Below are 12,318 nucleotides of genomic sequence, written 5' to 3' on the forward strand. Positions count from 1 at the left end.
TATGCAGATGACACCACCCTTATGGCAGAAAGTGAAGAGGAAGTCAAAAGCCTCTTGATGAAAGTGAAAGTGGAGAGTGAAAAAGTTGGCTTAAAGCTCAACATTCAGAAAACGAAGATCATGGCATCCGGTCCCATCACTTCGTGGGAAATAGATGGGGAAACAGTGGAAACAGTGTCAGACTTTATTTTTTTGGGCTCCAAAATCACTGCAGATGGTGACTGCAGCCATGAAATTAAAAGATGCTTACTTCACGGAAAGAAAGTTATGACCAACCTAGATAGCATATTGAAAAGCAGAGACGTTACTTTGCCAACAAAGGTCCATCTAGTCAAGGCTATGGTTTTTCCAGGGGTCATGTATGGATGTGAGAGTTGGACTGTGAAGAAAGCTGAGCGCTGAAGAATTGATGCTTTTGAACTGTGGTGTTGGAGAAGACTCTTGAGAGTCCCTTGGACTGCAAGGAGATCCAACCAGTCCATTCTAAAGGAGATCAGTCCTGGGTGTTCATTGGGAGGACTGATGCTAAAGTTGAAACTCCAATACTTTGGCCACCTCATGTGAAGAGTTGACTCATTGGAAAAGACCCTGATTCTGGGAGGGATTGGGGGCAGGAGGAGAAGGGTACGACAGAGGATGAGATGGCTGGATGGCATCACCGACTCGATGGACATGGGTTTGGGTGATCTCCGGGAGTTGGTGATGGACAAGGAGGTCTGGTGTGCTGTGATTCATGGGGTCGCAAAGAGTCGGATACGACTGAGCGACTGAACTGAACTGTAGCTTAAGATGAAAATTCTGGAAAAAGTTACTCCTTTTGTGAGTGACTAGTTTCTCTGAATCTCTTAAAAGAACACTTTAAGCGTGATTTCTTTGGTTAGAATGATTGAACATTTCACTTTCTACTCTACAGATATAAAGCTACTTAAATTTTATGAAGTTTAATTGTTTTACATGGGAGAAAGTAAATTGAATTTTGAAATGAGGTCTTTCTCAATCTCATCATCATGGTTTTGAGTTATCAAAGTTTTACCTTCTGTTTTTATGACAAATAATTACAGTATTCTTTTAGAAATAGCCCCTGAACAAAGTAGTGTCCAAATTTTACTTTTTTTATTGGTTGTTCATTCATTCAGGCAGTATATATCATCCAAGACTTCCAATGTATTATACATTCTTAGGTAATTCCTTAAAGTGGACTATCATGCTTTAATACAGCTGTTGTCTCCAAATGTGGTTCCTCAAATTAGCAGAATTAGCATCACCTGGGAATTTGTTAGGAACGCAAATTCCCAGACCCACTTTAGACTGATTCCCTCACAAACTGTGGGAATGAAGTTGGGCAGTTTGTGTTTTAGCAAGCCCTTCAGATGATTCTGATACACACTAAAGTTTGAGAACTGTGACTTAGTAAATGTTAAAAGTTCAAGGTAGCATGATCCTGCAGATCAGTCACATAGCATTAATTATTAGCCTTGTAAGCCCACCTCCTTTTTGGTCACTGAATTTGATTGGTTCACTGAGACTAGGCTATAAAGTTATTTTCTATATTGATTGCCACATATTGACTTTAGGTTGTTTATATTTCTCTGAACCTGTCAGTGTAATGATTTGCCAGGACACTTAATAGGAACAGACTGATTTTTTTTTTTTTTTCTTTCTTTGCATCCATGGCTTTCTGAGTCACAGGTGGCTGGCTTCTTATATCCTTTGGATAAATCTCTCTAGGCACCAAGCATGGCATTCATGTTCTGTTAATAAGGGAGCTGTCACTGTTGGATCACAGGGGGCCCTCCAGGAGCATTTCGTTCACCCCCATTTGGTTTACAGGTTGGGAAATTGATCCCCCATGAGATTCTGCTTTTCTTGCAGGGGTGCAGTTCATTTGTGGTCAGGACAGGGTTTCAGGACTTCTGACTCCCTCTACTGCACCAGAATTCCTGCAGGGGGAGGACAGAGCTTGGCTTGCTCTGTGCCTACAGGACATTCCTTTCCTACTGTGAGGTTGCCTTTTTTTTTTTTTTTTAAAGAAAAAAGCAAATAGAAAAAAAAGTCAGGAAGTTCTCATTGAAACTAATAAAAGTGTCTAAAGAGAATAAAAAAATCAGTTTGAGAACTTTGGTATGGAGGAAATAACCTGACATTAACTGTTTTAATTATAGTTGTTGCATTGGGCTTATCAGTGTGGGAAGAGTGAGCATTTGAGCCCTACAGGGAAGTGGGATATGGACAACAAGATGACCCTGTTCCTGCATATGCCTGTTCGGACTACAACCTAGTGACTGCTTGTGTGATCCCAACAGCTGTCACGGAGATGGGGCTGGATTCAGTAAAGCCCTGCAGTGTCATAGCTAGTGCTAGGGTGGAATGCCCCATGAGGTGGTCTCTTAATCTCCTTGGCCTTCACTTTCCAATATGTGGGTGTAATAATACCTATTCTGCCCAACTTGAGAAGAAAAATGTCATAGTGGGGAGCAGCATATTACTGTGTTCAGAGGACGGACTCTCTCATGAGACCCAGACTCCCTAGGTTCAAATCCTGGCTCTTTAACTCACGGTTGTGACAATAGGTAGGTCACTTATGCTTTCTGTGGAAATGAGTTTAATGAAATAACTACTTCATAGGGTTGTGGGGAAGATTTAATTAGTCTGTGTAAGTGCTTTAAACAGTATTGTTGTGTGTTAACTATTGTTACTTGTTTTAAAAAATATTATTATCTTAACAGATGAGATTTTTATAAACTTTCATCAGTTTGATGTTGATAACAGTAGTGGGCAAGCAAAGGGTTCTCATGCAGTAATTGTTAGTAGAGGAGTTGTTCTGATATCTAGCTTGTGCATGGGCCCTGCTGTGAGAAGAAGCTAGTATCCCCCAGAAGGGCAGACCTAGAGCCTCTGATGTTGTAATTTATTCACAGAGTGATATGTACACTCTATTCATAGAGTGATATGCACAGAGGAAACTCAAAACCAGGGCCTTCTCGATTTTGCTTTCAGGTATTTTTACATGAACCATCCTAGGAGATGAATATCTTCATAATCTTCCAGAAAATGTTTCATGGATTTCCATTTTGGTTTTTATTGTTTGACAAGGTTTCTTTCTGTCTTGCCTTTCTGTTACTAGGATTCTTGATAAGCATTTTGGTGATGAAAATTCTAACTCTAAAAGCTAAACGATCAAGGTATTGTAACTATCCAGCAAACAAATGGCAGCCTTTGGGTAGACTTCCTCCTCTTTCAGCTGAACTCAGTTGAAGTTTCTACTATTGCTGTTTATTTCTGAGCAGTCTCTTTTGGGAGGGAATTAGGATGGCGAAGTGCCTTTTTACTACGGGAATGAGGATTCAAGAATTTGAGAATTATTATCTTATTGATATATATATATAATTCATTTTCTTTACCTTGATATCCTCCCTCCTCTACAAGCTCTATTCATGGTCTGCTTCCCATCTTGGTGTGAGCCCCTTGAAGTTAGTTAGAGATTATGTTTTATTTATTTCTCTGTGTTTTCTATTTCCGCCTTTTCTTCTGGATCCTAATACAGCATCTGCTACATATTGGTGGTGGTGGTTTAGTCGCTAAGTCGTGTCCGACTCTTGCGACCCCATGGACTGTAGCCTGCCAGGCTCCTCTGTCCATGGGATTTTCCAGGCAAGAATCCTGGAGTGGATTGCTATTTCCTTCTCCAGGGAATCTTCCTGACCCAGGAATTGAACTCAGGTCTCTGGCATTGCACCTTAGGCTCTCAAATATAGTTTATTGAATGAATATTATTGATGTTTCTGGTTACTTCTTGAAATGGCCTGTTTTGAAATTTCACGTGAAGCCTTAAGTAATTCATTGATATCATGGTGACCTAGTATCTACGATCTTCCTGAATTTTCATCGATGAATCCTTACATTGTTTATCTGAAGTATCCAAATCCCAAGATGCTTGTAGTATATCATGGATTGGATAGCATAACTTTAATTCTCTTAGTATCGTTGGGAAAGGGATGTAGCAGCCAGAGAGATAGAAGTACAGAGAATTAAGAATGCCATTCAGGACCACAGAGCAGTTACTATGGGAAGAGACTCTTGGGATGAGCTTTTGTACTTCTATGACCCCAGAAGCCAAAAGATAAAAAGATGCCCTGAATTGGATGTTTCTTTAATGTCTAAGGGTTATGATTAGTGACTTATTTCTAATGTGCATTTGTTTTTATTTTTAGCATTGCAATGTCGGGATGGCTATGAGCCTTGTGTAAATGAAGGAATATGTGTTACCTACCACAACGGTACAGGATACTGCAAGTAAGTTTCTCTCTCTCTCTCTCTCTTTTTTTTTTTTTTTCATTTTCATATATCTTATTTTTCCTCAGTAGGAAATTGGGTAAAATTTGGCTCTACTATCCTATACTTAATACTTCTGTGAAATGTTACTGGTTCACTAACTTTCCTGATGTAGTTTTTTGGAAGATGAGGATTTGGATGTCAGATAAATGGTTAATAAGAACTTACTGTCTTACCCTTATCTTTTTCATCATGATAAAGGCTTTCAGTGAGTAGCTTGTGTGTGTGTATGTGTGCTTAGTTGCTTAGTCATGTCTGACTCTTTGTGACCCTTTGGACTGTAGCCCACCAAGCCCCTCTGTCCATGGGATTTTCCAGGCAAGAGTACTGGAGTGGGTTGCCTTTTCCTCCTCCAGGGGATCTTCCTGACCCAAGGATCCAAACCCATGTCTCCTGTGTCTCTTGCATTGCAGGCAGATTCTTTACCCACTGAACCATCAGGGAAGCCCAGAGAGTATATTCTTTAACATTTTTCAGTTTAATCGTTAAGAAATCTTTCAGTTAAGAAAATTTCAGTTTTCAGATTAGAATCGATTCTCAATGTGTTAGCTCTGATCTTGTTTTTAAGTTAGACCAAATGCACGTTAACTTTAATTCTGCCTACCATAGGTAAATATTATAGCCATGTAACACTTTTTTTTTCCTAATGTAAAATATCCAATTCTGAAGGAGAGTCTGTGAGAGAAGAAAATACACACATGCCTGTAGGGATGGAGTAGGGAGCAGGGGCTGTGGGTGAAGATCATTATATGGATTTAAAAGAATAAGGGTTAGAGTTAGGAAATGGCAGCCCACTGCAGTATTTCTTGCCTGGAAGATTCCATGGACAGAGTAGCCTAGCGGGCTACAGTTCTTGGGGTTGCAAAGAGTCAGACATAGCTGAGCATGCACACACTAGCCACACTAGAGATGAATTAGGATGAGGAATAGGACTAGGGAGTATAGGCTAGTTCTCAAGAGTGTTTCTTTTCTTCCTGTTTGATTATGAAGTGTAGCCATACTTTTTGTTTGAGGAAGCCTGTGAGGTAATCTTTTAAATTGCTTCTCTAGATTTCCTATGGATAATTTCCCCCGCTTCTACCTCAATTGAAAATTTTTGATAGGAACATGTATCCATTCTATTTCTTTAATAGAAAATAAGATTTGGTAATATGACATTGATCTTCTTTAATACTTTTTTGGGGGTGTATTTGTTCTTTACTTTGGTAGAAGTATGTGCTTGATAAGCATTTTAAGTGATTTTATCCAACATAGTTTTGTTTCTTTTCTGGATATTTAGCTGAATAACTTAACTGTAATAATTACATTTGTTAAAATGAAGTCTATTCTGACACCAGGATTTAAGTTCTTTAATGTTATGAACAAGAATTTTTCCAAGTCAGAAAAAATTTTCTTCACCAAAGTGAAAATATTTTAAGCTGTGATGACAGTGAAGCTTAACAATAGGTTATTTGGATTGGAATAAAGATAACATTGGAAGTGAAATTTTTTATGTAGCTGATTATAGGCTGTTCACTTAGTTTTTCTAGCTGGGAAAAAAATCCAACCAAAAACATGTGATGTAGTCTCCTCTAAGAATGGAAACACAACTGGAGATAATAAGGAAAAGAACTTAATACGTTAGAATTGGCCACTGAAATCTTGTTTAGTCTGTTTTTGGCATCTGGTGTCTTAGTTACTTGCTTCATTCTATTATTTAGCTATCTTGTGGTAGTTAACATCTCACATGTTTTTAAATCTATTTGTCTTAAATAAGTAGAGACTGGACTTTTCCTCTGAGAATTTTGTTTGCTTCATGTAGCGTTCAGGATGTCGGTACCATACAGAGAAGCAATTTAGTTCTATTTAGAGATAATTCAACTTGGTGACTTATGTAGGGAGAATTTAAAATACGTTCCAAGTGTTAGCCTACATATTTGTGGTCTGACATGGGGAGAGAAGATTCTAGAGGAGACTAAACTCTGAGCACATACCAGGAATGGACACTAAGGGTCATTTTGGGAGAGAAAATAGATCTGAGTCTCAGGCTCTCCAACCAAGGTGAGAGAGACAAAGTTGCCCCCAGTTTTCGGAAGAAGCATTGCTAGGAAACAGGGGACTCACTTTGTGATGGACAAAAATGGAGCTGCCAGAATTCTGTTGCTGAATACTTGTTAATTATTGATGGAGTGGATTGCTTATGGATATAGTCCTAGATATAGTCCTAGACATCCCTTAAATGACTTCCAATCCTGTTGTGAGGGAAACAACCTTCTAGTGAAAAGCAGAATAAGGGGAAAACTGGGCAAGGCCATCTTCTGGGGAGACCAGTGTGGATAACAAAGCTTGTAAAAAGTGATTGTTTCTCTACTTCAGTAAAAGTAATATTAGCATCTTCAGGAGTAGAAGAATCAACATAAGTGGACACAGGAATGCAAGAACAGTATCAGGGATGCCAGGTCACTCATCCTACAGTGGCATGCCTGCCAACATCCACAGAATGCAAGCAAAATTTAAGTAAAAATAACATTTACTTAGCAGGCCTTTCAGTATATCTTTACCACCTTTATTTTTTTTCCCTAGGGAAAGAAGTTACTCCAGCTTGCTCAGTAAATATTATTTTCACAAAATGGTATATGAATATTAGAACACTTAGAAGATTTACAAAAATCACATCATCAGATATTCAGGACTTAATGACTGTCTTTTTATTCATGAGATTGCTTAGTGGATTAAGGAAAGAGAGCTGAGGCCAAATTTCTTTTACTGGGGTGAGTGGGTGGGTGGGAGTTAATGGAAAATGTTTTAAAGCAGAAGGCAACTGACTATCTCTTTAAAGAGCGTAATGTTATTGACTTAGCTAAATTATAATGGTTGTTTATGGAAATTATAGAAATCCTTGATAAGATCACACTGACAGATGAGGACAAGTACTTTTAAAGGTTAGTTTTGTATACAGGTCAACTGTTTTTTTCTAACTGTTAAGTATTCTATCAGTCTGTGATTAGATTGGGAGCTAGACAAGAAGAACCTGTGTAATCTTGCATAAAACTCAATTATTGCTCCTAAATAGTTGTTGTCAGCTCTTAATAAAGCCCTCTCACTACACAGAAGTAAGACATTTCATTCTCTCCCTGTCCTACTGGGAGGTGTAAATATATAATTAAGTTTGGCTGTCATTAATCACTTTCAAGTTGTTTTCTCAGGCTTTCAAATATAAACCATTCCAAATCCCACTTTGATTAAAACTCATGGGCAACTCAAGTTCACTAGAGTGTTGGGGGTGGGTGAGGTTACAATTTGCAAAATTCACAAAATGTGTATTTTTAGGGACACAGTATAGTTATTTAAAGTCCTTGTCCGCCAGTTTTTAACATATGGGTTGTCTTTGGGTGTGTTTCCATCAATAGCTCTTTCAATTTCCCTTTACTTCATGTTTATGGTAGTTTTTATTGATTTTTGGACATTGCAAGTGATGTGTTTTAAAATTTATCTTCTAGAGAATGTTACTGGAAGATCAGCTTGATGCTATGGAGGCTTGTATTTAGGTTCTGGTATGGTGGGTCTGTTTTGCTCTTAGTCTGATGGTGTGTCTTAGTCAAGACTTGGAGTCTGGATACAGTCCTTATTTCCAAGGTATGACCCTTCAGTGAATTCATTGGAAAGCATGAGGTGTTTACCACATACTGGGGTATATCTCAAGCCCCTCTAATTTGGTAGCACTTGAATTCAAACCTCTGACTCCCCGAAACCGTGCTCAGCTTTTCAGCCTTCCGGCTCTTGCTTTCTGTTGTGTTTCTCATATCATTTTGTGGAGTTACATGACATGTTTTTTAACATGTCTGGTTACAAAACTGGTTCTGTCTGGTCCAGAATTTCTCTTCCTCAGTTTTCAGAGGAATTTTGACAGTTCCAGATACCTTTGACTCCTTAGCTCTTATCGGACTTCCATTCACTTGTGCTTCATGAACTAGGGAATACCTTCAGGGAAAAAGGTATATACGTGTAGGTTTCATATATGTAGTTTGTTTTTTCCTTTGAGGCTCATATCCCTTCTAGTTTCTGCCTGCTTTGATTGCTCTCTGGTACCTTTTAACATTTTGTCTGAAGTTTATAATAATTATAAATGAGAGAGTTGATCTAAGTTACTCTGCCATTACTTCATTGGAAGGACTGATGCTGAAGCTAAAGCTTCAATACTTTGGCCACTTTAGTACTTACTCACTGGAAAAGACCCTGATGCTGGGAAAGATTGAAGGGGGCAGCAGAGGATGAGATGGTTACATAGCATTACTGACTCAATTGACATGAATCTGAGTAAACTCTGGGAGATAGTGAAGGACAGGGGACCCTGGCTTGCTGGACTCCATGGGGTTGCAAAATGTCAGACACAACTTAGCCACTGAACAACAACTCTACCATTATTTTTAACAGTATAAAATAAAATTTTAAGAGTTTTTCAAACTTTTCTACATACTGCTTAAGAGGTAACTAGCACAGTATTTGTGAAACAATAGAAAGTCACCATGAGTTATATAGCTTCTGTGAATGGTTGATTCCTTTTGAGAATCTCTACTTTTTGCCAAAGTATCTAAGTAGAAACATTTTAAAGTAGATTATTATAAATAAAAAATGTTATAAAACATAACTGTCACATTTCACCTAAAATTTATCTATTAATGCTAAGAAACATTAAACTTAAACAACTAACAGTTTTCCTTGCCAGGATTAGGAAGTAGTGTTCGTGGTCCAGGCCTCCAAAAGCTATCCAAGAAAACCAGAGCCATTGCCTTCTTCATCCTCTTGAGAGAAGGAAATAGCAACCCACTGCAGTATTCTTGCCAGGATAATCCCACGGATAGAGGAACCTGGTGGGCTACAGTCCATGGTGTTGCAGAGTCGGACATGACTGAACAACCGGGAATAGAGACACTCAAAATATTCCCGAGCCTGACTTACAGGATGCATCACCAGTGTGTTGTGGTGGCACTGCCCTAGAAAGGCACTTTCAAAAGTCATGCCTGACTCAACATTTTCTACTTTCACTCACCTTGCTGGTGCACTCAGTGCTGTTCAGGGGCAGTATCAGATCAAAGAAAGGCACTGGGAAAAATATCGACTATTAAATCGCTTTCTCTTTTCCTGCTGAAACTGGTTTTGCCAGCAAGGTTCCTTCAATCTTGATAAATAATATTTGAAGGCAATAGTTCAAAATTAATGCAAAAATTATGATTAAAATATGTACATTAAAAAAAAAGATGAAATCAGAACTGTTGATTTCTTTTTTTTTTTTTGGCTCTAGGCTCCTGTATGGTTAGTTTGGCACTGGTGAGTAAAGTAACACATTTGAAAGAGCCCTGTTTGGTGACATGGAAAGGACAAGTTTTCATGTCAGATAGACGTGAAGTTGAGCCCCAAGTACTGTCAGTAACTAGATCTTTGGCAAGTTAAAGAGTATTATACTAGCTAACATTTATTGAGCAATATTACTTACTAGCCTCTGTGCTCAATTAAGCTGTTTACGTGTATTTTTCTAGTCCTCAGGTAAGGTTGAGCACGCTCAGTCGGTCAGTTGTGTCTGACTCTGTGACCCCATGGGCTGTAGCCCCCCAGTCTTCTCTGTCCATGGAATTCTCCAGGCAAGAATACTGGAGTGGGTTGCCATTTCATCTTCCAGGGAATCTTCCAGGCCCAGGGATCCAATCTGTGTCTCCTGTGTGTCCTGCATTGGCAGGTGGATTCTTTACCACTGAGTCACCTGGGAAGCCTTCTCATGTAAGGTAGATAATTTTAATATCCCTGTTTTACCAGTGAGTATATGAAAACTCAGGTTAAATATTTTGCCCAATATCACATAACTCTTTAAGTATCTGACCTGAGGTGTGCTGTTTGAAAATGTACTGTTTCTCTGAGTCTCAGTTTGCTTATCAGTAAAATGGGACAAAATTACCTATTTTAAAGTGGTAGTTTAAACAGGATCTTCTGAAAAGGCAGTGTGGAACATTTGAAAGTGCATGAAAGGTAGCTTTTCGGATCAGGATTATGATTAAAATTCTATATAGTTTCCTTTAAAGTAGAGACATAGGTAGGCCTGGGTAGCTCATAATATTGGGTTGGCCAAAATTTTGTTAGGGTTTTTCTGTACCATCTTACGGAAAAACCCATACAAAGTTTTTTTGCCAGCTGAATACATGGGCCAGGCTTGGCTAATGCTACATTTCTGAGAAGTGGCCTTGACCATAGGAGCTCAGTGCAGTTAATGCAGATGAAATATAAGAAGATAGCAGTGAAGGTGGGGGTAGAGGATATTGTGTGCTAACATGCTTTTTAGTAGAAAAAATTAAAACCTTGAAACTTCTCCCTTTTTTCCTAATGGAAGATGAGCAAGTCCAGACAGATTTTATGCAGCTGTGAAATTGAGACAGGTTAAATTCTACCACTTCTGATAAATGATGCTGCCATCACAGGAATCACAAGCTGTTAAACGCACAGCCTTATACTTGCAGTGTGAGTTATAGACATATAGATGTGTGTCCTGTGTGGCTTTCTTTGTTTAGGACTTGGAGTCTGGATCTTTCAACAGAACCATTTCTAAGCTGTTCTTATTAATGTTTGTCCGTGAAAAAATCCTTTAACAAATATGTTGTGTCCCTGAGGAATTTTTCATGAAGTATGAAAAATTGATTAATAGCTTATCAATATAAAACAGCAGAATTCCTATGTTCTGTTCAACTGATCTTTATCCTTTAGGTTAGAAACTTTACAGACTTCAATGTTAGGTGGAGAAGTAGAAAAAGGTGGTTCTTAGGCTCTGCTTGTATCCTTTTGCCTGTCTTGGGTCATTGCCAGTAAGTTAAACCAACTAATCTTGGCCTGCAAACCTGGCACAAATAGTTAGGAGTTTAGCTAGGCTTCTTTCAACACAGTCCCCATAACACAGGTTAACCGTAATCCTAAGTAAAGTTTCTTTCTCATTGTTCCATTGTGGCATGTCAGCACCATTAATTTCATGTGGTAATTCCTTTATCCCCCTTTTGTTTTGACTAAGCAGAATGAGAAATATTTCTCTTTCATGATCTGGAGTAACTTAATTAAATCCTTCATTTAAAATTTTGGCTATCTGTCTTTATCAAGGCTAGCAAGATTGAATACAAAGGGTTTGAGGAAGTCAGAATGTGATAAAAATGTAATTATCTAAAAATTTCCAAGTACTTTTTTCTCTGTTAAGCTAGCTTAAATGTGTGGGCGTGATGAAGCTTTTCATTAAGCCTTCTTCTCAGCATCCTGAGCTAGGAATTTTGTAGCTAGGAATGGAGTTTAGTGTTTCCTCCACCCCCATCCCCTCATTGTGTGAGTGTGTGTGTGTGTGTATGTGTATTATGTGTTTTGTTTTCCTAGTTTTTTAGTTGTGTTTTGTTTTACATCTCAGTGTCATTTATAGTTTCTCTGGGGCGTCCTGAAGTTTTCTATACCTTATTCACTCATCATCGGTAATCTTCACTAGCACTTCATCCTCTGTGTCTGAATATGTATTACTGACTCTCATAGTGATGCCTTCAGTTTTCTTATTAATGCAGTTACCTTCTGTTTAAAGTGTTCTTCTCCTAAACGGTCTTCTACGTGGATCCAAATGAAAAGGCCTTTATGGAAAGAAAGTGAAAGCAAAGACTAATAAAGGTGTTATTTAAATAACAGGTGGCATTACTGAGGATACATATCCAACTGGAATGTTATATCCATTTTTTTTTCTTTACATAAGTTTGAGGAGAAAGTAGGTATTAATGAGAAAGTAGAATAGTAGCATTTAGGGCACAGAGTCTATGTGGATTCAGGCTACTTTCCAACAGGTACTATATGTATAGCCCTGTATCCTCAACACTGAAAGTCAGACTCTAAGACACTTTAGGGTCATCACTGTTTGTCTTAGTCAACTCAGGCTGCTATATAACAGACTACCAGAGACCAGGTGGCCTAACCAACAGACATTTATTTCTCATAGTTCTGGAG

At 38.4% G+C, this 12,318-nt stretch overlaps 1 protein-coding gene across 2 annotated transcripts in view; it reads left to right on the top strand.

The window, feature by feature from the left end:
- Positions 1-12,318, top strand: part of NOTCH2 (notch receptor 2) — a 175,284-nt gene that overhangs the window by 47,834 nt on the left and 115,132 nt on the right. Inside the window, exon 2 of one of the 2 annotated variants that reach the window (XM_002686114.7) lies at positions 4,212-4,293. The exons of the other annotated variant lie outside the window; for it this stretch is intronic. Within the exon in view, the coding sequence (XP_002686160.3) occupies positions 4,212-4,293 (82 nt within the window). The remainder of the gene's footprint in view (positions 1-4,211; positions 4,294-12,318) is intronic. 2 annotated transcript variants of the gene reach the window in all.

This window comes from Bos taurus, chromosome 3 (assembly GCF_002263795.3).
Source record: "Bos taurus isolate L1 Dominette 01449 registration number 42190680 breed Hereford chromosome 3, ARS-UCD2.0, whole genome shotgun sequence".
In the NCBI taxonomy this organism is placed as follows: domain Eukaryota; kingdom Metazoa; phylum Chordata; class Mammalia; order Artiodactyla; family Bovidae; genus Bos; species Bos taurus.